Source organism: Pezoporus occidentalis, unplaced genomic scaffold, assembly GCF_034315485.1.
Source record: "Pezoporus occidentalis ecotype Australia unplaced genomic scaffold, CSIRO_AGI_Poc_V1 ctg163, whole genome shotgun sequence".
Classification (NCBI taxonomy): Eukaryota; Metazoa; Chordata; class Aves; order Psittaciformes; family Psittacidae; genus Pezoporus; species Pezoporus occidentalis.
Window position 1 is genome coordinate 69,029 of NW_026913457.1, and position 23,694 is coordinate 92,722.

General features: G+C 51.9%; 1 protein-coding gene across 1 annotated transcript; it reads left to right on the forward strand.

Annotated features, from left to right (window-relative positions):
* Nucleotides 1-195: 195 nt before the first annotated feature.
* TCF25 (transcription factor 25) lies at nt 196-22,388 on the forward strand. Its single transcript, XM_062612959.1, has 18 exons — nt 196-381; nt 1,270-1,437; nt 5,630-5,704; nt 8,229-8,353; nt 9,868-9,933; nt 11,049-11,131; nt 11,939-12,069; nt 14,730-14,829; nt 15,754-15,847; nt 16,800-16,892; nt 17,481-17,586; nt 17,975-18,134; nt 19,331-19,418; nt 19,990-20,148; nt 20,781-20,871; nt 21,172-21,251; nt 21,846-21,918; nt 22,151-22,388. Exons 1-18 carry the CDS (start codon nt 211-213, stop codon nt 22,310-22,312), a joined length of 2,025 nt encoding a protein of 674 aa, XP_062468943.1. The 5' UTR covers nt 196-210; the 3' UTR covers nt 22,313-22,388.
* The last annotated feature ends 1,306 nt before the right edge of the window (nt 22,389-23,694 follow it).

Here is a 23,694-nt window from a genome sequence, read left to right on the forward strand (position 1 = left end):
CCAGAGCCTGCCCTGGGGTCGCCCCCATGCTGTGACCCCGCCACGACCCCGCCGGGGACCCGTGGGCATGCGCACATTGCCACGCCCCCAGCCCGCGGCACATTTCTCGCGGTGCGCCTGCGCGGGGCGGGAGGGGGCGTGCCGGCGGCGGGGCGCGCACGTGCAGTGTTGCGGGGCGGGTGCGCGCAGGCGCAGTGCGGGCAGGGCTCCATGTCGCGGAGGGCCTTGAGGAGGTTGCGAGGGGAGCAGCGGGGCCAGGAGGAGCCGGGCCTGGGCGAGCTGGGCTTTGAGCTTGGCTGCGATGGGCCCCCGACAGCCGCCGCCCCTCCCAGGGGACGCCACGGGTCCGCCCGCAGCGGTGGCAGCAACCGCTTCGAGCTGGTGAGGGCTGGCAGCGCTCGGGACGAGGGTTGGGGCCTGTGGGGCGGCCGGGGGGGACGGGGCCTGCGTGAGGTGGCAGCAGCCCGGGGAGGTGTGAGGGGGTGAGCTGGGGCTGTGACCGAGAGGGGTGGCAGTGCCAGGGGGGTGACACGGAGGGGACGTTTTGGGAGGGGGGGGATATGGGGTCAGTGGCTGGGGTGGGAGGGAGGGGTTCCGGTGGTGCGTGGCTGGGGGTGACTCAGGGGGGCTGGGGAGCGGGAGAGGAGAGGCGTGGGTGATGTGGGGGTGAAGGGAGGGCTCAAGGGGCAGTAACCGAGAGTGAACAGGAAGGTCTGTGAAGGGGTTGGGGGGACCAGGATGGGATGTGCTGGGGTGGTCAAGCAGTGGGTGAAACTGGGTTTAGGATGTCTCTGCCGCCTTTCCAGTGTCGCTAGGTCTCGGTGCTGGAGGCCAGGGACCTTGATGGAACAGATGGGACCTTGGGGTGATGGGTTCTGGTCACTTCTTGGATGGTTCTGCTGTCCACTCTCCTTCCCCAGGGGTTGGGTGTGTGAGCACAAGCTCGTTGCACGTTAGAGCCCAAACAGGGCCGTGCCATAGATGTGGTGTTGTGGCCTTGTGCTCCCTTGCAGCCAGTCAGTGGGTGCAGGGCTGTTCAGGCACCTCCTGGGTGACACATGTGAAATAAGGGGTCATCCTTGTCCATCTGCTGGAGAAGCTGCTCAGGCAGCTGAGCCCTGTGCTGCTTCTGCAGCATTTCTCTCCTCTGTTTGCAGATGGGAGAGGAGCAGACTGGATCCCTGGGGAATTCTGCTCCCTGGGCTCAGGACAGGACAGAGCACAGCCCCATGCTGGCTGGTTCTGCAGCTTATTTATCTCTGTGTGCAGATCACCGCTGAGGAGTCAGAGGATGAGCCGCCGTCTAGCGAGGAGCAAGTGGACACCTGGCTTGGCACACAGGATGCAGCAGAAGGGAACAGCAACAGGGCTCTAACTGAAGAGGCTGAAGGCGACAGGCAGAGGAATGGAGAGGAGGCAGTGCAGCTGGACCAAACGGTAACTGAACCTCAGAGGGAATGTTCCTGATAAGGACCTGATGCTGTGTCCTCATGAGCACTGAGGTCAGGAGGAAAACACCGTGGGGTTTTCAAACTGAGATTGGTTCTTTGCTCCTTTTGCTGCATACCCAATGAAGCTCTACACCACACACCATACATGGAGCTTGGGCTGGCGGGTGGATGCTCAGTGAAGTGTTTGGAGAGGAAGGTGTGAAGACTCCAAGCAAATACCAGGCGTAGTCTTCCCTATAATGTTGTGTTGTTCCATGTTAAGGTTCCCTCCTGGCTCTGTATCAGTTCAGAAGTGTCTCCTTGGAGTAGCTCATAATGAAAGGAGCACTTTAATCAACAATTTGACATCGTAAGTCTAGCTTGTATCTCACCAGAGATAAGGGTCAGGGTGAGAGAAGTCCAATTATCCTCCTGGCCTCACCTGTTGGGGCTCAGAGTTTGGAGTTTTGGTTGCCAGGCACTATGGCCAGTGGAGCAAAGACCTCTGTAGTGCTTTCTGGCAGGTTTCTGTGGAGATCTGGGTGACTGGTTAAACTGTAATGTTTGTTAGAAAAATAGAAATACAGTTTACCCTAGAAACTGAAGGAGGAATGAAACCTTTCCTCCTCACCTGGCATATCTAAACTGTTTCTTGCCTGATTTTCTAGTCTCAGACATTGATATGAAAGTCAGCTGAGGCTTAAACCTTTGGTCCTTTTCTCCACTTTCTCTTGGTGACTTAATTTCCAGTCACTGGCAAGCTTAAAGGAATGAATATTGTTTTTTTTTTTTTAAGGGCCCTCCTGACATGCTGTTACCCACTTCTAGTCATCCCTGTGGGTGCTAGTGATGCAGACAGCAGTAGCCTGAAGAACATAAAGAAGGACTACAGCGCCCTGGGAGAGGTGGTTAGGGGCTCTGGACCTCAGACTGTCCTTAAAAAGGCTAGGAGGATTGGGCAGGTTAACAAATGGTTAGAATGGTGTTGCCGCAGTCAAGGGTTTGGGTATTTAGAACACAGGATTCAATCTGGGAGGCCAGGTCTACTGGGGGCTGGCGGAGCTGGTCCAGGGGGAAGAGCGGTTTTTGTAGCAGTCTTGCCAGGCTGGTCAAGGATGCTTTAAGCTAGGTGTGTTGGGGAGGGGGGCATCATTCCATCCCAGCACTCCCAGTCAGCTGCCAGCACCTATAATAAATGCTCGGGGCAATGTAGAGATATCCCAGCCGCTCCAGCCAATGAGCCAGCTTCAGTTGGAGCTCGGCTCAGATGCCTCTATACAAACACCCATAGCATGGGGAGCAAACGAGGAATTAGAGATGAGTGCACGTCTACGGGGGTATGATGTAATGGGCATCACAGAAACGTGGTGGGATGGCTCCTATGACTGGAGTGTTGGAATGGAAGGTTACAGGCTCTTCAGAAAAGACAGGCCTGGCAGGCAGGGAGGGGGAGTTGCCCTTTATGTTGGGGACAGGCTGGAGAGTATGGAACTCTGTCTGGGGACAGGTGAGCAGTCAACAGAGAGTTTGTGGGTCAGGGTTAAAGGGAGAACAGCGATGGGAGACATTACTGTGGGGATCTGTTACAGAGCGCCTGACCAAGAGGAATCTGTGGAGGAAGCACTCCATAGGCAGATAGCAACAGCCTCACGCTCACAGGCCCTTGTCCTCATGGGGGACTTCAACCACCCTGACATCTGTTGGAAGGACGGTACGGCCCGGCACAAGCAATCCAGGAGGTTCCTCAATTGTGTGGAAGACAACTTCCTTCTGCAAGTAACAGAGGAGCCGACAAGGAGAGGTGCCATGCTTGACCTCGTGCTCACCAACAGGGAAGGGCTCATTGCAAATGTGACTCTCCAGAGCAGCCTTGGATGCAGCCATCATGAGATGGTCGAGCTCGAGATCCTCAGGACAGTGAGAAGAGTGTGCAGCAAGCTCACTGCCCTGGACTTCAAGAGAGCAGACTTTGGCCTCTTCAGGAACCTGCTCAGTAAGGTTCCATGGGATACAGCCCTAGAGGGCAGGGGGGCCCAAGACTGTTGGATGATATTCAAGGATCACCTGCTCCAAGCTCAGGAGTGTTGTGTCCCAACTAGAAGGAAGTGCAGCGGAGGGCCAGGAGACCTCCTTGGATGGATAAGGAGCTGCTGAGGAAGCTTAGAGGGAAAAAAGAGGCTTATAAAAGGTGGAAGCAGGAACAGGCGGCCTGGGAAGAGTACAGGGATGTTGTCTGGGATGCTAGGGACCAGTTTAGGAAAGCAAAGGCCCAGTTAGAATTAAACCTGACTAGGGATATTAAGGATAACAGGAAGGGATTCTATAGGTACATTGTGAGTAAAGACAGACTAGGGACAACATAGGCCCCCTCTGGAAGCTCTCAGAACTGGCTGCCCTGGATTTGGAGAAGTCTGAGGTTCTGAATGACTTCTTTGCCTCGGTCTTCACTGGCAAAGGCTCTGACCAAACCACCCAAGTCTTGGAAGGCAGACACAGGGACTGTGAGAACAAAGACCTTGTGCCCCCTGTAGGAGAGGATCTGGTTCGAGACCATCTTGAGAACCTGAACGTGCGCAAGTCCATGGGTCCTGATGAAATCCATCTGCGGGTCCTGAAGGAGCTGGCAAATGAAGTTGCTGAGCCACTGTCCATCGTAGTTGAAAGATCATGGCAGTCAGGTGAAGTTCCCAATGACTGGAAAAAGGGAAATATAACCCCCATTTTCCAGAAGGGGAAAATGGATGACCTGGGGAATTACAGAGCAGTCAGTCTCACCTCTGTGCCTGGCAACATCTTGGAGCAGATTCTCCTGGAAGGCATGCTAAGGCACATGAAAATCAACAAGGTGCTTGGTGACAGCCAGCATGGCTTCACTGAGGGGAAATCCTGCCTGACCAACTTGGTGGCCTTCTGTGATGGGGCTACAGAACTGATGGACAGGGGTAGAGCAGTTGATGGCATCTACCTGGACTTGTGCAAAGCGTTCGACACTGTCCCACACAACATTCTTGTCTCTGAATTGGAGAGACATCAATTTGATGGATGGACCACTCGGTGGATAAAGAACTGGCTGGATGGCCGCACACAAAGAGTTGTGGTCAACGGCTCAATGTCCGGCTGGAGACCAGTAACGAGTGGGGTCCCTCAGGGATCGGGGTTGGGACCGGTCTTGTTCAACATCTTTGTCACTGACATGGACAGTGGGATTGAGTGTGCCCTCAGCAAGTTTGCCGATGACACCGAGCTGCGTGGTTCGGTTGATACCCTGGAGGGAAGGAATGCCATCCAGAGGGACCTTGACATGCTTGTGAGGTGGCTGATGGCAACCTCATGAAGTTTAACCATGCCAAGTGCAAGGTTCTGCACCTGGGTTGGAGCAATCCCAGGCACAGCTACAGGTTGGGCAGAGAAGAGATTCAGAGCAGCCCTGTGGAGAAGGACTTGGGGGTGTTGGTTGATGAGAAACTGAACATGAGCCGGCTTCAGTGTGCGCTCGCAGCCCAGAAAGCAACCGTATCCTGGGCTGCATCAAAAGGAGCGTGACCAGCAGGTCAAAGGAGGTGATCCTGCCCCTCTACTCTGCTCTCGTGAGACCTCACCTGGAGCATTGTGTGCAGTTCTGGTGTCCTCAACATAAAAAGGACATGGAACTGTTGGAACAAGTCCAGAGGAGGCCACGAGGATGATCAGGGGCTGGAGCACCTCCTGTATGAAGACAGGCTGAGAAAGTTGGGGCTGTTCAGCCTGGAGAAGAGAAGGCTGCGTGGAGACCTCATAGCAGCCTTCCAGTATCTGAAGGGGGCCTATAGGGATGCTGGAGAGGGACTCTTCATTAGGGACTGTAGTGATAGGACAAGGGGTAACAGGTTAAAACTTAAACAGGGGAAGTTTAGATTGGATATAAGGAGGAAGTTCTTTCCTGTGAGGGTGGTGAGGCACTGGAATGGGTTGCCCAGGGAAGTTGTGAATGCTCCATCCCTGGCAGTGTTCAAGGCCAGGTTGGACAGAGCCTTGGGTAACATGCTTTAGTGTGAGGTGTCGCTGCCTATGGCAGGGGGGTTGGAACTGGATGATCTTAGGGTCCTTTACAGCCCTAACTATTCTATGATTCTGTGTTGATCCCTGTGCTTGTCTCCCTGTGGAGCTGTCATCCTTGCTGTCTGTAGGCACACTGACAGCTGTCCTGTTTATCTTTGCAGCCCATGTTGAGCAACAAGCCGCGAAAGAAGAAAAAGAAAAGGAAAACCAGGAAGACTTTGGCAGGAGAGACTCTGGTATGTCTGCATTTGCTCTCAGAGTTGGTGATTGTGCAAATTTCTCCTGGGGTTAGACAGAGTGGTAACTGAGGTAGCTGCAGAAAAGATTCCAAGGCAAAAATGCTCCATTTTTGCATTACACTCCTTGAAAATTATGAAACAGCAATAGCAGCTTTTGACTGTGGTCCTTCAGGCAGCCAGGACTGGCACAGCAGGTGCTTAGGGCTGTGAAATCCTTTCAGTAGCGCCTTCTTTCATCTCTGCTTCAAGGTTTCATGCAAGAGGGGTCCTGTGTGAGAAGTTTAGCTGTTTTAATTATATTTTCCTTGCTTTGCTTAGGCAGGTTTCTTGGCTCTGCAGAGCCTCGCAGAGCTCCCACTGCCAGATTCCATCATCCACGTTCCCTTCTTCTCCATGCACAGCTGCACACTGTTTCTGCAGTTGAAGATCTGCTGACATGCTGACAGGAGCATCTGCCACATGTGATTCCTATGGGACCTGCTCCATCCACTCAGTGGTGAAGGGAGCAAGGAGACAGTGATTCTCACTAAGCTGTCTACCCCTAAGGAAGCATGCTTGGAGCAAGGACTTTGTCCAGTGTCTCTGTGTGTTGTAGATAAAAATTGAGATGAATCTGTGTGCTTGAACGTACTTTTATCTGATAGTGCTAGGCTGGTAGTCTACTTCAGCTAGGCTAGGAGCCTAAATGGACCACATTATTGGTGGTCCCACTTGAATAAAGTTCAAGTGGGAGCTAGTTTGCTGCTGAAAGGATAGTGAAATCTTAACTATATTGACTGTATCTTAACTGTTCATGCAAGTGAGATTCTTTGCGCAGCATCCTGAGACACACTGTGTTGCAGCGCTGAAGGGTGAGCTGTGGCTCCAGTGTCAGTGCTTGGCTGGCCACCTCCTCCCTGGGAATTCAGCTGGATGAGCTCAGGAGTGAGTTAACCAAGGCAGAGAACCCAGAGAGCTCATTTCCTCTCACAGTCTCAGAATGACAAGCAGCAGGGTGACATTTGCCAGCTCTAGGGAGAATTCGTACCTAGAAACAGGCAGTTCCATTTGCCAGCTCGAGATAATACTACGTTTGGTTGAGTGCTTAAATGCAAAGCACGTTAAGCACTCTTCATGTATCCCCTCCATGTGGAGTGGCTATATTTAGCTGGAAGAGGCAAGCTTTCAGTTCTGTTTGGGTGTCTGAATGGAATTCTGTGTTCCACCCACGTTCATCATGAGGAGTATGTGAAGTGGCCGTATAAGAAATGTGTCACTTGCTATTTATGGGTAAAACCAGAGGAAAATCAGGATAAAAGTGTTCCACAGCTGTTGGATGTGCACTGCTGGGTGTATCCTTTGGGTTGTTGGAAGATGGGAAAGTGAGAGTGCAATACGTTAGGGTTGGGTTAAAATCAAGCAGGTTTGATACCTTATTAAAGGGTCACAGCAGTAGTGAGTAGTCCTGGGTTCAGCTGTAACAGTTATTGTTCTCTTTCCTGATATCTGGTGCAGTGCTGTGTTTAGGCTTTAGTCCAAGAACATTGATGTCTTCATTGTTGCTGTGTAGCATTTTCCCCCATCAAGGACTTTTCAGTTTCATGCTCTGCCATGAGGAGGAGCACGGGAAGCCGGGAGGAAGCAGAGACAGGACACCTGACCCAAACTAACCAAAGGGTATTCCATACCCCAGCAAGTCATGCCCTTTATAGAAGCTGGGGGGGAGTTACCCAGAAAGCCCAGATCACCCCTCGGGCTGGGCTGGGTATCAGTCAGCAGGTGGTGAGCCATTACATTGTCCCTCACTTGTGTTCATTGGGGTTTTTTTTCCACTTTCCCTTTTAGTTTTCCATTATCTCACATCATTAGTAGTAGTAGTTTTGTATTATACTTTAGTTATTGGACTGTTCTTATCTCAACCCATGGGATTTACATTCTTTCTGTTCTGCTCCCCATCCTGCTGGGAGCTGAGAGGGAAGGAGGGAAGTAAGCGGCTGTGTGGGTCTGAGTTACCAGCTGGGCTTACACCACAAGTAGCTTAGTGTTTCCATAGGAAGTAGATGGTACCAGACTAATTATATAAGTAATTTAGGATTGAAATCATCACTCCAACAGTTCAGAATGTTCTAGGGCTTGTAGTGGAAATAAAGCAAACAAAACCAGGTGAAGGCTGGGTAAGAAGGGGCAGACCAGAGACCAGACCTCCTGCCAGCTCCTGCCCGGGATAGATAGATGCAGCTGGCATATTCAGATTTAGGATAACAACAGTGCTGTGCTACCTTGAGCCAGTGGGGAAGAGCAGCCAGTCCTTCTGGGGGCAGCTGAGAAGGGAAGGCAGGCTCTGGGCAGCATTCCTGAGTGCTGCGTGGGGAGCAGGAGGTCTCAATAAGAGAGTACAAAGGCAGTGGGATAGCAGCAGGGTGAGCAGTAGATGGTATCGCACAGAGATCGAGATGCACCGAAGGACCTGGAGGCAGTGGGGTGTGATCTCTGCTGTCGTGACTTACTCTGTAGTAACTGCTTTGTCTTTGCTTATCTTAAGGACGACAATGACCTGGAGGACATCGACAGCTTGCTGGAGAAGATTGAGGATACCAGTGGGCTATGGCAGCAGACCCAGAGTGGAATAATTGCAGACAGCAGGCCTTTGCTCTATGTAGAGCACAGGTATGCCTCCTCCCATCCTGATTTTGGCCTTTGGTGTGATGAAGATATCTGTTCCCCCAAGGAAGAGAGCTGGGAGCCTTCCACTGTGATCTGGCCATGAATTCAGCACCTTGCTTGAAGGAGGCTGTGGGAATGGTTGTGCAGATCCCGATTTCTAACTGTTGCTCTTAGATCTATGTTTGGTTTTGAGCAGCGATTAATATTCTCTGCTGTCAGAACCTGGTTGGAGTGGGCGACTGGACCAGATTAGCCTCCAGAGGTGACTTGCAGCCTAACATACACTGTAGGAGAATCTTTCCAGAACTGCTGAGAATACTGGTGCATCAGCTTTGACATCAAATTGACCTCGCCAGGTGACAGGCTGCATTCAGCCCAGCACTAGGAGAGCAGGTCCCAGTACACCATGTGCTGTCCTCCAAGGAGGGCTGTGCAATGCTAGGAGCTAATTTCACCAGGAAAGCAAGTTAGACTTGTCTAACCTTTCCTGCATGTCACCATCAACAAAGTGGGCTAAGCACCAAGCATGTCCAGGAGCTGGAGGATGAACCTGTCTCAGGCTTGACATCTGTAACATCTGTGCCTGTATCCCACCAGGAAACCTGCTGGGAGTGGGCTGGGTGGTATGTCCACTGTGTTTCAGAGCCCTGGACTGGTGCAGAAGCTGGTAGCTCTTTCTATTCTCGGAGATAACATTAGTAGCTGGGTCAACTCAACCAGTCCTGGTTTTGAAACCCCCAGTCACACTGCGTCAAAACTGAGTCTAGGCTAGCACAGCTGGCTCAGAGACACTGCAGTAGGACTGGAATGTTTACCCAAAGGTGGTTTTGAACTCCACTGACTTCTCAGGTCAAACAAACATTCAGAAACTTTTGAGAGCTGGATAATCTCTGAGTAGGTGAGAGATGGCAGTGCTGGATCTCAACCTTCCCACTCCCTCTCTTAAGGCCTGGCTTACTGGGCAGCAGAGAGAAACCCCTCTCAAATACATCTCCCTTCTCTGAGCCAAATGTTGGATTAAGAAAACTGTAGGTGTTGCCATGCTTTGTTGTGAGATGTCTCTATTAATCTTTGCCAGCCTCCATGCTGTGGTTAGGATGCTTGCCCTGAGTTGTAGGCTGCTACTGCTAAACTCAGCAGCGGGTACCTTGTCTTTTCCAGGCACACATACCCCAGCTGTGTGCTCCTGAATGGAGGCCGACATGGGATTATCCCAGACTAAGGCCCCAGCTGCCCTGGAGAGGGCAGCAGAAGTATGTTCCAGCTCAGTGCTGTCTTTGGAGCAGAGCAGGAGGGCAGCATGCTCCTGGTGGAACAGGGCTTTTGATGTCCCCTGTTCTTGACCAGCTTTAGTCTCCTTTCTGTGTATTATGTCAGATCCATGGTGTGTGTGACAGATGGGGGGCTTGGCCAGAGGCAGTTTGAGGTACAGAGCACTTGGGGTTGATGGAGAGGATTCGAGTGTGAAACTTTGGGCTGTGTTTAACTGCTTTTCTTTCTTGTTTCAATCTTCTCAGAAACTTGAATCCAGAGAACGAGTTGAAGAGATACTTTGGGGCTCGCACTGTACTTGGTGATCAGAGGTTAGTTCAGAACTTTAATATTAAACCCTTTCAATGTCCACATTGGTGTGTCTGTCCTTCCCTGAGTGCAGCTTGCTGAGTCCCCAGTGCCATACCTGGGCAGGGAGTCAGGGTTCAGAGTGTCTTACTCATTTAGTAGTGCGTGTTGGGGCAGGAGAATATTTGTTTTGTTAGTAAGTGAGACTTCTGCAGTTTTTTTGATAGCATTTGCTTTTTTTTCTGCTGATATCCCTGCTCATTTACCATCAAAACAACCTTCTAAAATCCTTTCACTCAAATTCATAGAGTGTAGACTCTTAGATTCTTTCTTCCTTCTCCAGCATTTGTCTCCTGTGTCTGTCCCAGAGTCTGATGTCTTACAGATTGGACCCTGAATATGTTCTAGGGGGTCTCATACACTGTTTTCAGGGGCTTAGGAAACCTCCTGCTGTTTGGGCACAAGGTCTCTGTGCAGTTATCCATTGCACTGTGGTCAGCATCATCCATAAACTCCCTGCTTTCACGAGCTGATTAAAAAGTGTGCATGTAAGAAAGGATTAAGCTCAGAGCAGTGATGGTGGAAGCAAAAACTTTCCCTTAGAGAGTCTGTGGAAGAATATTTAGTGCTTGAGGAAGAAGCAGCAATGCCTTATGGAGGAAGCATGACTTTATTAGAGCAGCCTCAATTTCTGGTTTCCTTCTGCTGTGAACAAGTGCATTGGTTGCAGCTTAAACTGAATCAGTTGACATTTGAAGGCACTGCTGGGAAGAGAGGTGAGTCAGGGGCATGTGGGGCTCTCTCAATGGGACTGAGAAGCTGTTTGAAGCAAAGAAGCATCTGAGAACTTGGCAGGAATAAAAACGAGGGAGAAGCTATTGAAGTGGAAATGCTGGAGGCACTGGCTGGCCCAGAGAGAAATGCTTCAAGTAAAGCAGAGCCTGAGTGAAAGTATGTTGTGTCTTGAAGGCAGACATGTTAAACTCCTGGGCAAAAGCCCTGTGGCATGGCTGCAGATGGGGAAGAAGTTGGATCTCTTTTTTTTTTTCCCCTGGATCATCCTTTTTCTGGCTGGTTTCAGCTCTCCTCATTCTGTCAGTACAGAGAAACTGTGACGTGTCATGTTTTGTTTCCTCAGGCCAAGGCAGAGGCAGCGCCAGCACGTCCGCAGCACGTGGCTGACAGTTCCAAAGAATACCTGGCCACGCTATGGCAAAACAGGTGAGGCTTTTGGTACTGCTGCCTTGGCATAGGCACTGCAAGAGCCTCAGTGTATGGAAACCAGAGCTGCTTTCATCAGCTGCCAGGCCCAGGATAGGCACTGGCTGATGTGGAAAGGGAACTGCTCTGCAGCTGATGGAAATAACCTCCTTCCTCACAGGGAGAACTCTGTTGTGTTGTATCTTGGTATTTGAGGGGTTCTTTTCTCCCTTCCTGGAGGTAGCAGGTGATGAGAACTTCCTTTCTTAACAGCAGTGTTGCTGAAATACATATATCTACAAAGGTGCTGGAGAGGGGCTCTTCATCAGGGACTGTAGTGATAGGACAAGGGCTGAGGGGTTCAGACTGAGAGAGGGGAGATTTAGGTATATAAGGAAGAAACTCTTCCCTGTGAGGGTGCTGAGGCGCTGGCACAGGGTGCCCAGAGAAGCTGTGGCTGCCCCATCCCTGGCAGTGTTCAAGGCCAGGTTGGACACAGGGGCTTGGAGCAAGCTGCTCTAGTGGAAGGTGTCCCTGCCCGTGGCAGGGGTTGGGACTGGATGAGCTTTAAGGTCCCTTCCAACACAAACCGTTCTATGTTTCTGATATCCATGGGGAAGGCAAGTGGCCTGCACTTCTATAGTGGGTTTTGGTCTTTGACTCATGAGAGGAGGGAAAGGAGTGAAATTTTCTAGGAGTTTCTGAAGACACGTCTGGCTTTGGACTCAGTGACATGAATGAGCTTTCTGTGTGATAAGAGAGCAGAAGAGGTGCTCTTGCTGCTGTGCATCTCAGTGGTGGTACCCCTGTCTCCCATGCACCCTGTAGGTATCACCATGCAGCTGGTGGACACCAGGAGAGGAGTTCAGTACTTCACATTCGAGCACCATCGCGAGTACCAGCAAGTGCAGTTCAAGTTTCTGGATGCTGTAGAGTCTATGGACCCGAACAACATTGTGGTAGGTTGTGAAATTAAGTTGCCCATGCTTTTACCTCCTGCAGCCACTTTCCCTGGCAGGGGAGGTGGGCTGATGCATACCAGGGCTTCTCTTTTTTGCCAGTCTCATTTTGAGCAGTAGAGTCCTGTGCCCCCTCCATGTGGGGTGAGGTATAGTGTTGCTTGCTGAGCTCCACTAAGATAAGTGAGCACCTTGGTGCAAATGAAGTCCAGTGGATGGTGGCAGAACCTTGGTAGCTCTGCCCAAGAACATGCCATGTAGCCATCTGGAAGAGGAGCCCATTGAAAGGCTTTGGCTGAAAGGGTAGGAATAAAGCTCCCTTGTCTCAGCTCTTCAACTGAGGAAAAATACTGTATAAATGGATCTTTAAATGGGAATCTAAACTATAGCTGTTCTATTTATAAACTTGCATAAGTGAAAATGTGTCTTGTCTTGATATTTCAGCAAAACAGTCTTTGTATTGAAAGTTCTTCATGTGTGTCCAGCCTTGTTGAGTGGAATGGTAACATTTATAGTCTGTAGTGATAAACAGTGGTAAAATTGCTGTGCACGCTGCAGAACCATAACGGAGGTATTTTTGCTCTGAAAACCCTGGCCACATGAGCTCAGATACATACCCTGGAGACATTTCTTAAAGAGGCCATTGTCTACTAAATAAAACTTAACTTCTTTCTGCTTTCCCACCCTCTGCTTATGGTCACTGTTCTCTCCAGCTCATAAATGCTGCCTGCTGACTGGATGGAGGGATTTGCATTAAATGATGCAAGATGATTCCTCTGCAGCAGCGATGCACCAAAGAGCCAGTATCTTAAGGGCAGCTCAAACATGGTCTTGCTTTGCAGAGCAGGCTGGGGTTCCTGTGATGCATTCTTATGTTTATGCTCTGTCCCTGTTAAGTGGGTCTGGCTATGTTTGAAGATACTGGCTTTATTCTGACAGAGGGGAGATAGAGATGAACTCTTAGGCAGAAGTTCTTCCCTGGGAGGGTGCTGAGGCACCCTCCTCTGAGCAGATGTCCGTGCCCATGGCAGGAGGTTGGGACTGGATGAGCTTTAAGGTCCCTTCCAACCCAAACCATTCTATGATATTACTGCAGCTTTAGTCTTCTATTCTTCTTTTAAGTAAAGTTAAGTAAAATTTAACCTCTGGTTTTGCTGATGCCAGAAGTACTTCAAACCCCAACCAGTTTATCTGCAATAACCACAGTCTCAGTGTAATTGCCTTGCTGCTATCACTCAGCATAAAAAACCTTATTCTGGGGGGAGTCCTGCTCAGTGAGTGCTTTTTCTGCTCTTGCTAGTGGATTGAAAGGGTCTTGCTGGACAAGTTGGGTGTGAAGAGTGCTTTTTGACATCACCATGATCATTGGTGCTTCATCTCTTCCAAAAAGGACTGAAAAGGAACTTAAGAGCAAGCAAAGAGGGGGTAAAACATCAGGCAAGTGGCACGGAGGCAAAGGCACTGGACTGGGACGGTCCAGAGAATGAGGGTTTAGTACTGTAGGTGGTTGCACTGGCCACCATCCTGCACAACTTCTGGACCTTTTGAAGCTGCATTTTTCAGTTTATGGGAAAGAAAATCCTCAAACTAAACTGTGAGGAAATGTAAAGTGGTTTCACTATTTTAATACTGAAACTGAGTTTGAGGTGCTTGGGAAAAGTAGCCCATTTATAATTAGTGAATGCAGAAGGGGTTTGTGGTTAAAGTTCTATTCTGAAGTCTGGAAAAGAATTAATACATTACTGCTCAGGAGCTGGATCCTGCAGTTGCAATAGATGTATCAAAATGTCCTCCTCATACCTGATGAAAATGCCAAGAATTATTAAGAGATAGAGAATAAACCAAAAATGTAATTATGGCTGATGTGTGCCTCTTGACTCCTGAATGCAGTCCTGGGCCCTCCCCTTCAGAAGGGAATGGAGGAGCTGGGAGAGATTCAGAGGACAGTAGAGATGATCAAAGGCCTGGCATGGCCCTGGCACTGGAAGAGCTGGGTTGACTGGGGTGAGCTGCCTGAGGGAAGCTGTGATCAAGGGCTTAGATCGTGCTCTGAGTGGGAAGAGATCTCCCTGCTGTTCCTTTCAGCACATGGACAGAGCTGGCAGGTTGGGATGAAAAGAAGCTCTTCACACTGTGTGCTTAAGTGGCAGCTTTCTGTGTTGCAGAGCTGAGGTGCTGGAAAGGTACCTGTGTCAGGAAGGGAACAAATTCATGAGGGGAGATGCCACTAATGTGGATGGCATCTTTGATAGAGGGGTCCATGAACCCCTAACAGTTGGCAGCTTAGGGTGTGCTGGGAGCCATCATGTATGCCCAGCCTTGTTCCCTCTTTCCCAGGCATCTAATTTTGGAGACAGGGTGAGATGGACCTCTGCTCTGACCCAGTATGGCTGTTCTTAGGTTCTTTTAATCCATTGTTTCAGCTTTTCACATGAGGTGTGTCCCGAGCATTGCATTACAGTCTGAGCATTGCCTCTCTGATGGTGTGGGACAGGGTTTCTTCACCTTCAGATCCTGGAGGAAGAACAGCCTCTCTCTCTTGTGTGTGGTGTACGGGCATTTGCCTCCCTGCCAGGCTTTCAGAGCTTACCTTGTAGGCAGAGTGCACGAGAATACAGTGATTTGTGCCATCATCTAATAAAGGTCATGTTCTTCTGTAGCTGCTGCTTCAGATGAACCCATATCATGTGGACTCCCTTCTGCAGCTTAGTGATGTGTGCCGGATGCAGGAGGATCAGGAGATGGCCCGTGATCTCATAGGTAAGAGCTGAGGTGAGGAGCAGAGGTCCTGATGTGAATTAATGATCAAAGGCTTTTGGCTTTGGTTCATAGGAAAGCAGCAAACCAGCAAAGTTGGCTTGGCTCTGTGTTTGCGACTGGAGCTGTGAGCCCTCAGCCTTCCATTGTCCTGCAGACCAGCAGCTTTTCCTGGAGGCTTTTAAATAGATACAGACATGCTTATCTGGGGCAAAGCACATCAGTGATCACCTTCAAAATGAATAGAAGGATTGTCTGGACGTGGTGGATTCCCACCAGCAGGAAATCCCTTACAGGAGGAGAGTCTGACTTAGTAGCTACAACATACATCAGTGCAAGGGGCTGCTGCAGGAAGCCTACCCCTCTGCAGTGAGCCAGCACTGCCCTCCAGGCCAGCCTGCCTTGCCTTCCTCTGACCAGCATCTTGCAGGTCAGGCCCTGCTTGCTCCTCAGGGCTGCATTGAGCAGGAGGCACCCCAGAGGATGCTGTCCCTTGTATGGCCATGCTGCAATCTCTCGTGTCAGCTGGGCTGTTTGGTGTTAGATGAGGCATGTGCTCTGCAGCATGATAGCAGAAGCAAGAGGTAAGGTGAGGATGGGATCTTTGGCTTCCCCTTGTGAAAATAATTGTGGCAGAGGCAGCTGTACCAGTGTCAGTCCCAGACCTCCAGAGGAGTTACTTTCCACAGCTGGAGCATCATCTAATTTCCCACAGAAGGGAAGAGGGTTCACCTCCCTGGGTGTATCTTTTGCAACCACATAGTCTGCAGTAGCTTTGTGCTTTGCTAGGCTGTGAGCAAGCGTATATCATGGGGGTCAGAGCTCTTGGTGTCTTCTGGGCTAAATGAATTGCCTTTCTGTGAGCTCTGGGACTGTGTGGTGTGCTGGGGTGATGGCGTGCCCTGACACTGTCCTTGCTGCCTGCAGAGCGAGCGCTGTACAGCATGGAGTGCGCCTTCCACCCTGTCTTCAGTCTGACCAGTGGGACCTGCAGGCTGGACTACCGGCGGCCTGAGAACAGGTATGTGGCACATCTGCCTGCCCCATGTCTGCTGGAGAGCCGTCACAGTGTGTCCTGGCCTACTTTGGACACGGAGACCCAGATTCCAAATGTCTGCTGCGTCATCCATGGTGGCAGGGGGACCTTGAATGTCCCTTTCTGTCAGAACAGGCTCTGGCAGTTGGTGACAGTGCCCTCAGCAAGGCAGCAGCTCCTGAGATGGGTGCTGGGGTAAATGCAGCACTTGCTTCTTTACCAAGCTCTTTCCCAAGGGGTTTCTTACTGTAGCAGTAGTTGTTCCTTCCTGTCACGTCCTTTTCATGTGATCAGTGCCCCTTAGTCCAAAATGGCATGCATTGTCACAGTGTTTTTATGACTGTTCTTGGTCACTTTGCTTCCTGCCCGGCACTCGCCTGGCTCTTTACATAATGACAGCTCTGCAGCTGCAAGGAAAGGTGACTTTATTCTGGGAATTTTCCAGTCAGCTGACCCATGTCATGTATCCCGAACTGCTGTACCTGGAGGTTGCTCACTTTTCCAGGACCTGATCACTGACAGGCTTTGTGCCCTCTGTGACCTGAACGCTGTGATCTGTAACACCAGTTTGGGTGCTAGTGCTCCTCTGATAACACATCATGCATGCTGCGGCACTGTCCCTGTGGCTGGGCAGGCTGGGACAAGGCAGGATGCAGATGTTATGCATTTCCCTTTTTTTGTTGTCTGAGTTGTCGGCCCTGGTCTGTGGAGTCCATGCCCTGATCTGTGCTGCCCCTACAGTTGCACAAAGAGATAAAAGCAGTAAGAGGTGGGAACGTGGAGAGGTCTGTGGCACCTTGTACTGCACCAGGCCAGGTTTCCTGGACCCTCCAGGCTGCACTACAGTGCTAATGCTCAGGGAGCTGGGGCTCGCTCTGTGTCCCCATTTGTGAGCTCCAAATATGGCTTCTAAAACCTCTTGCTGTTTGCCACACAGGGCTTTCTTCCTGGCCCTCTTCAAGCATCTGATGTTTCTGGAGAAGAGAGGCTGTCCCCGCACAGCCCTGGAGTTCTGCAAGCTGATTTTGAGGTAGGTGTCCTCACCAAGGGCTGTGCCCCATTCCGTGGGGGACAGGACAGGGCATTGCAGGCTGGGGGAAACACACTTCTAACAATGCACCAAACCTGACCTGGGCAGGACAAAAACCCTGGAGGTGCGCTGCCACTCTCAGGCTCAGTGAGGGCTGTTTCCACTCCTCGACATGCAGTGTCACAGGTTAGCTTTGGTGCTATTTTGAAGAGAGGTGGTTGTAGAGAAGGAGATTTAAACAGATGGGACCGGGGTGACCCTTGCACTTGACCACTGAGCTGCGTGCCTGGATGGTTGGTAGAGCAGAACTCAGACTCTCAGCGGTGTACAGTGGTGGCTTCAGCCTTCCTCATAGGTGGTGATGGGGCACTGTCACCCCTCTGCAGGGACACAAGAGAGGGCAGGGCATTGAACCGTCATCTTGGCCATGTGGGAACAATCGTGTTCCTGTTCTCCCTGCTTGCTGAGTCACGGAAGTTCTCTGGATGCTAGTGGGAAAGTCTTGTTTGACTTAGAAACGAGGGCAGCTATTTCAGCTGTTGTGACACTGACTTTTATTTCCCTTCCTTGTGTTCTCTCCCCCTGAAGCCTTGATCCAGAGAATGACCCACTGTGTGTGCTGCTGATGATCGATTTTCTGTCCCTCCGAGCTAGAGAATACACCTTCCTGATCCGCATGTTCCAGGAGTGGGAGGTGAGATGCCAACAAGCAACCCTGGTGAGAGGCAGAGGGGTGGAAAATCTGCTTCCTGATGCAAGAGCAGGGAGGCCTGTCTGGGCTGTGTCACAGTGCAGGAGGGATTCCTAAGGAGGTTAGCCCTTTGCAGCTGCCTGGCAGTCAGGCTGCCATCCCAACAACACTGGAATGACCTGTGAAGACTTGGGGGGAGGGCTGTTTTTGTAATCCTGGTACCCTGCAAGCAACTGTACAGATTCAGATTGCTTACTCAGTGATGGGGGCACCAAGCCAGCAGCTGTAAAGTAACTTAATCGAGTGAGCAAGAACCTGTGTGCAGCCCAGCCCCATCGGGATGATTCTGCATAGCATCATTTCTCGGTAAACGTGTCCCTCTGATCTGCAGAGTCACCGGAACCTGTCCCAGCTGCCCAATTTTGCCTTCTCGGTGCCACTGGCCTATTTCTTCCTGAGCCAGCAGGAGGAGCGCTCCGAGCTGGAGCTGAGCCAGGCCCGGGAGAAAGCCACCCGGCTCATCCAGCTCGCGTTGGTCATGTTCCCAAGCGGTAAGTCTGTCCCCTCCGGTAAGTCTGTCCCCGCAGGCTTTGCCGCTCTCTCCATCTGTGAGAGCGCAGGCTGGGTCGCAGGCAGGCAAATGCAGAGACAGCAGTTTGCCTGTGGCTTGCAAATGATGTTCACCTCTGTCTGTGGGAGATGGGAGCCCTGACTCGGAGGGTGACCAGGCAGCCTGGTCATGGTGGCAGGTAGAATCCCAGACTGGTTTGGGTTACAGGGGACTTTAAAGGTCATTCAGTTCCAACCCCATGCCGTGGGCAGGGACACCTTCCGCTAGAGCAGGTTGCTCCAAGCCCCATCCAACTTGGCCTTGAGCGCTGCCAGGGATGGGGCAGCCACAGCTTCTCTGGGCACCCTGTGCCAGCGCCTCAGCACCCTCACAGGGAAGTAGTGGTGGTGAGATTCAGCCTTCCTGCACCATGGCAGGGCTGGTGAGAGTGTGGTGAAGCTACACAGGGCACCCTGCAGCTCTGAGCCTTTGACGTGAGTGCTAGGAAGAGACTGGTCATTGTTCTCTGTGCTGCACAGCCTCCTTGGAGCAGCTGATGCCCCTTCATTAGAGATGGTCATGGGCAAGTTGGGGGAGCATGAGAACCAGAGCCTTGGAGCAGGAAAATATTTCACCCCAGGGTTGCCCAGACCAGAGACAGCAAGCCTCTCTTGGCTTTCCCTGCCAGACACTGCTTGGTTTTAGATATGCTCTTCATGGGTGCCCATCTCTCATGCTTTCATCAAGCTGGTGCTGCTGTCCATGAAAGGAGATGCACAGCCCCTCTGGGCCCAGAGGAGGGTGTGTCTTTATAGGCAAGAATAACCAGCTCCCAAACAGAGGTTTAGTTTTGTGGTGGCTGAAACCATCTTTTTCGTCATGGTGACTGAAATAAAACCCTTGTTCAGGTTCAAAGGCCAGCAGTGTTAAGTGCAGAAAAATTCACCTTATTGCATCAGGGGGAAAAAAAAGTTTGTTGTTCTTTTACATTTACCCTGAATCTGTTTCCCTCATCCACACAGAGATCAGAGCACACCACAGCCCCCAGCAGCATCCTCACACCCCATATGGGTCTTCCATCAGTGCCTTGATGGGGTGCTGCCCCCCCAGGATGGAGCTGTGTCCCTGCAGCCCTCACCATGCTGTGGTGCTCCTCACCAGGCTGTTGATAATGAGCTGTCTGTCTTTCTCCTGCAGTTCTTATGCCGTTGTTGGATCACTGCAGTGTGCAGCCCGATGCCAGGGTCACAAACCATTCCTTTTTCAGGCTGAATGCTCAGATCAGGTAAGCCCTGGAGATGTTGTCAGTAAAGAGAAGGAATTGATCTTACTGGTAGTGGGGCTTTTGCTTGCTCAGGCAGCTAATGGAGTTACAAAACTGCGGAGGAGAATATTTGGTTTTCCTGAGTAGGCTCTTAGATGCTTTGATAATGAATTTCCATAATGGCCACCAGATAACGCTGATAGACGCACCTCACTTTAATGCAGATGGGTCAGAAGTTCATGCTGAAGCTTGTTGCTGCCTGTAGTGAGAGGGAGCAATGTGTGTGTGCTCTCAGGGCAGGCTGTCTCCTGCCAGTCTGGATTTCCCTGACATGTGGTCTTCCTAAACACACAAATGATCTCCTCCTCGTGTCAAGGCAACATTAACTTTCATCTCATGATTTTATCCCAAAAATAGACAAAGACAGAAAAACTGATGAAGATAGATGGAAATAGCAAAGCAGGGAGCTTGCGATTCCTCTCTTTGTGTTCTCGAGCCGAAGCACAGTGCAGAGACAAGCCCTTGCCAGCCCTCACAGGGACCTGCAGGTGGGAAGGAGGAGAGTGCCATGAGTAACAACTGTCTCCCGTAGCCAGCCTCCTGCCCTGAACCAGCTGACATGCCTCTACGTGGGAAGGACTCACTCACTGTGGAAGGACCCAGCTGTCATGGCATGGCTGGAGACCAATGTCCACGAGGTGCTGTGCATGGTGGATGCCCAGGACCCGCTGGTGGAAGAGTCTGAGCACAAGTGAGTGCAGCAGGAGGAGGTGAGCAGTGCTCACACCAAGCATGGGTGGTTGAACACGGGGACAGAGCGGGGCAGGGAGCCCCTCAACTACCTTTCTGATGGTGGCTGCTGATGCCAAATGTTACACAGTGGGCCTAGGGAGGCAAAAGCTTTTCTGTATTTTATGTAGAAGTGAATTAAGGGCTGTACCTCTCACCAGGGAATATGTACTACATGGGCTTCCCCAGCCTTGGCCAGCACATGTGCTGGGGAGGGCCAAGAGGCTGCTGGCTGGTAGAGGCAGGAATGGCTGCACAGCTCACACGCATGTGCTGCACAGGGCAAGCTTAGAAACACATCCCAACTCTGAGAAGCAGGAGAGAGGCATTTGGTCTTGTCCTAAACTGGAGTTAGTTTGCTCTGCTGGCCCAGTGAGAAAGATCTTTGCAGTGTCCCTGAACTGTTCTGCTCCTTTGTCTGGAGGTCAGCAGCTGCCAAGCAATTTTAGCTTGGCTTCAAGCCGATTCCATCCAGTACAGTGTGTGCCCCCAGAGCCAGGGATGAAGCTGATGGTGCACCTAGAGAAGCAGAAATTAAAATGTGGCTGTGCTGAGCTGTGCTCAGTGCGGTCCTCTGTGCCCTCCCCGCTTTAGGAGGAAGATGCGGTACCAGAGCGCACCCAGGAACATCTACAGGCACATCATCCTCTCAGAGATGAAGGAGGCCACGGCAGCTCTGCCTCTGGTGAGGGGTCTTGATGGGGCACAGGCACTGTCACTGTGTGCACTGTGGTGGCACTCGCATCCCTGATGTGCACGCAGATGCTGGGCATGTCTTAAACCCCAAACCCAGCAAAAAGTATCCACCTGACCCTGGAGTGTCCTCTCTATAGCTCAGCTTCCCAGGCCGTCACACAGGGCATGTGTGGACAGGCTGGGCACTGCACTCCCCCAGGCCTGTCCAGCTGGTCTGATCATCCCCATGCCTCGGTGCTTGCTGCTGCTGGCAATGCAGCTTCACCCCTTCTTTTTCCTTCCCCCCCAGGAGGTGACCTCACAGCCTGTGATGGGGTTTGATCCGTTGCCTCCTTTGGACTCCATCGTTTCCTACACCAGACCAGAAAGGTACCTCCTCCACCACTTGCTTCTGGGCTGGCACAACCAAAATGTTCCTGGCAAGCCCTCAGCCCCCAGACCTGGGTGCACGTGGGTGCTTGGAGCTGATGGTCCTCCTCCATCTCGGAGGAAGAGCTGCCTGGCTTGTGGCATATACAGGCAGGACTGGTCCTGCTGCTTCTCCTCGGTGGTCACCACTGGAGATGGTGACTGTTCACAGCCATTAAAGCAAAGGCCACAGATCAACTTCAGCTGTTTCTTTACCAAGGTGGTCTGGGATAAACACAGGCTGAAGCACAGCGAGCCGCAGTGTGCACGGCCTGTTGAGGTGAACCCATACATGTCTTACGCATTGACCCAGCTCAGAGCAAACCTGGCAGTGGTTTTAGTGACTGCTGTAGCCAGCTGCTGGCTGCCCAGGGGGGAAAAATCCCCCAAATCCCCAGGAATCCCCCAAATCCCTGCTTCAAGGCTGGCTCGGGGGCAGTCGGGTGCTGTTCTGGACATCATGGTTCTCTCCAGCATCCCTGTGCTGCCTCAGCACCAGCGTGAGATCGAGTACCAAGCTGCTCCCTTGACCCTGCTGCAACTTCTGTCTTTCAGGACAACTCATCCATCCAACGAAAGCACTTTATCTCTCTTCTTCCGCTCGCTGTTGCCAAATTTTAACTTACAGGTATGTGCACTGGGCTCCTGCAGGCGAATCTGAGCATGCTTCTGCTGTCGGTACACAGCAGTTTCCACTGCGTAGTGTTTCTGCAAAGGGAGTGGCTCTTGGCATATGCACTGTGTATTAAACGTCAGGTTGCAGAGCAGCCTGATGCTTTTTGGCAAGCAGCAGCGTCTCTCCCTGCCTGCTGCAGGCATGCAGCTCCCTGCATGGCCGCTCTATCTCTGCTGTCTTGCAGGAGGATCTCAGGCCTGATGGGGATGAAGAGGCTGGAGCAGGGCAGGACCTGAACCAGGGGGTGAACAGGCTCATGGCAGCCATGCGGGACATGCTGGCGAACATCCAGTTCCAGGAACCCCCCCGAGATGACAACCCTGAAGGAGATGGTGACTGGGACTGAGCCGGGAACACGTGTCATTCCCCACCCCTCTGTGACTGCCCCCCAACTCCTGTCCACTCCAATAAAGTGGACACAAAGCTCCAGGCGCCCACTCACTGTGGGGATGGGCTCTGGTGGGAAGGGGCAGGGCTGCCACCATGGCACCTTTCACCTCTCAGTGGGGGCTGAGGGCTGTCTGAGCGGGCAGAGCTAATCTACAGCAGCTGTCCCTCTGCCGCCTGTCAGCTTAGTCCCTTCTGGCCTCCTCCAAGCATGTTTGATGCCTCCTTCCTCTCTGGCTCTTGTCTTGTTTAATGGCTGGAGGCTTTTTTTCCATGCTCCTGAGCCTGAAGCCTCCTTCCCTCCATGAAACAGCACTGGATCTTCCAGCTCTCTGACAGAGAGCTCAGGGTCCCTGTTTTGGTAGCATTGGGGCACGGCAGAACACAGAATGGTTCAGTTTGGAAGGGACCTTAAAGGTGATCAAATCCAACCTCCCTGCCATGGGCAGGGACACCTTCCACTAGACCAGGTTGCTCCAAGCCCCATCCAACCTGGCCTTGGGCTCTACAGGGCCTCCCTCAGAGCTGTAGCTCTCCCTGTGCTCCTGGAGGGGTGTGCAGGGCGGCTCCTCTGTGCACTGCAGCCATTCCATCATGCTGGAAGCAGAAATCATCCCTCCTCTTTGTTTTCTCCGTCCCTCATCTCGCCACCTTCACCTTACAGAGCAGGGGATGAGATCAGCTTTTAACTCAGCCTTGTTGCCCACGAAGCTTTTTCCCCTTTTTCTGCTGTGTAATGCTGTGTGTTTGGCTCTGATGCTGAGCCAGGCTGTGCTGCCCGGAATCAATCCGGGAGGGCTCCCTGGGGAGCAGCCTGGATGCTCAGGGAGGGGGCTGGGGCAGGCACAGGCCCATCCAGATCCTGGCTCCCTGTGTTGTGCCCTTGCATCACTCACTTTTGCAGATTCGGCGTTTTCCAGCTGGGCTCCCAAGGCCTCCGTTTGTGAAGCTAAACATTCCCGGCACATACTGGTGTGCCGGGAGGGGTGGGGGGAGGAAGATGGGATCTGTTCATCCCGATTCCTGCTATTTACATTTCCCGGGAGGGCGAGCAGGATTTTGCAGGTCATCCAGCACCATGTGTTCACCGGCTTTGGTTCAACGCATGTCACGTGTGACCTGTGCTGGTTCTTGCGGTGAGGAAGGCACCATGGCAGCATGGGACCCCTGTTCTCAGAGCATCCGGAGCCGCAGGGTGCTCTGTGCCGTGGTGAAGGGCTCCCAGAGCCTCACAGGAAGGAGCGGATGCAGCCGACCGCAGGATGGGCCTTTTCATGCAGACGTGAATTGCCTCTTTGGCAGCCTAGCGGCTCCAGGCATCAACACCAACCCAAGGCACAT

What these genes read in the sequence shown, in the direction of transcription:
- TCF25 (XM_062612959.1), top strand. Translation starts at nt 211, where the DNA reads ATGTCGCGGAGGGCCTTGAGGAGGTTGCGAGGGGAGCAGCGGGGCCAG. An exon ending in ACTGTACTTGGTGATCAGAG is followed by an intron (nt 9,934 to 11,048) that starts GTTAGTTCAGAA and finishes TTGTTTCCTCAG; the next exon opens with GCCAAGGCAGAGGCAGCGCC. An exon ending in GTTGGTCATGTTCCCAAGCG is followed by an intron (nt 18,135 to 19,330) that starts GTAAGTCTGTCC and finishes TTTCTCCTGCAG; the next exon opens with TTCTTATGCCGTTGTTGGAT.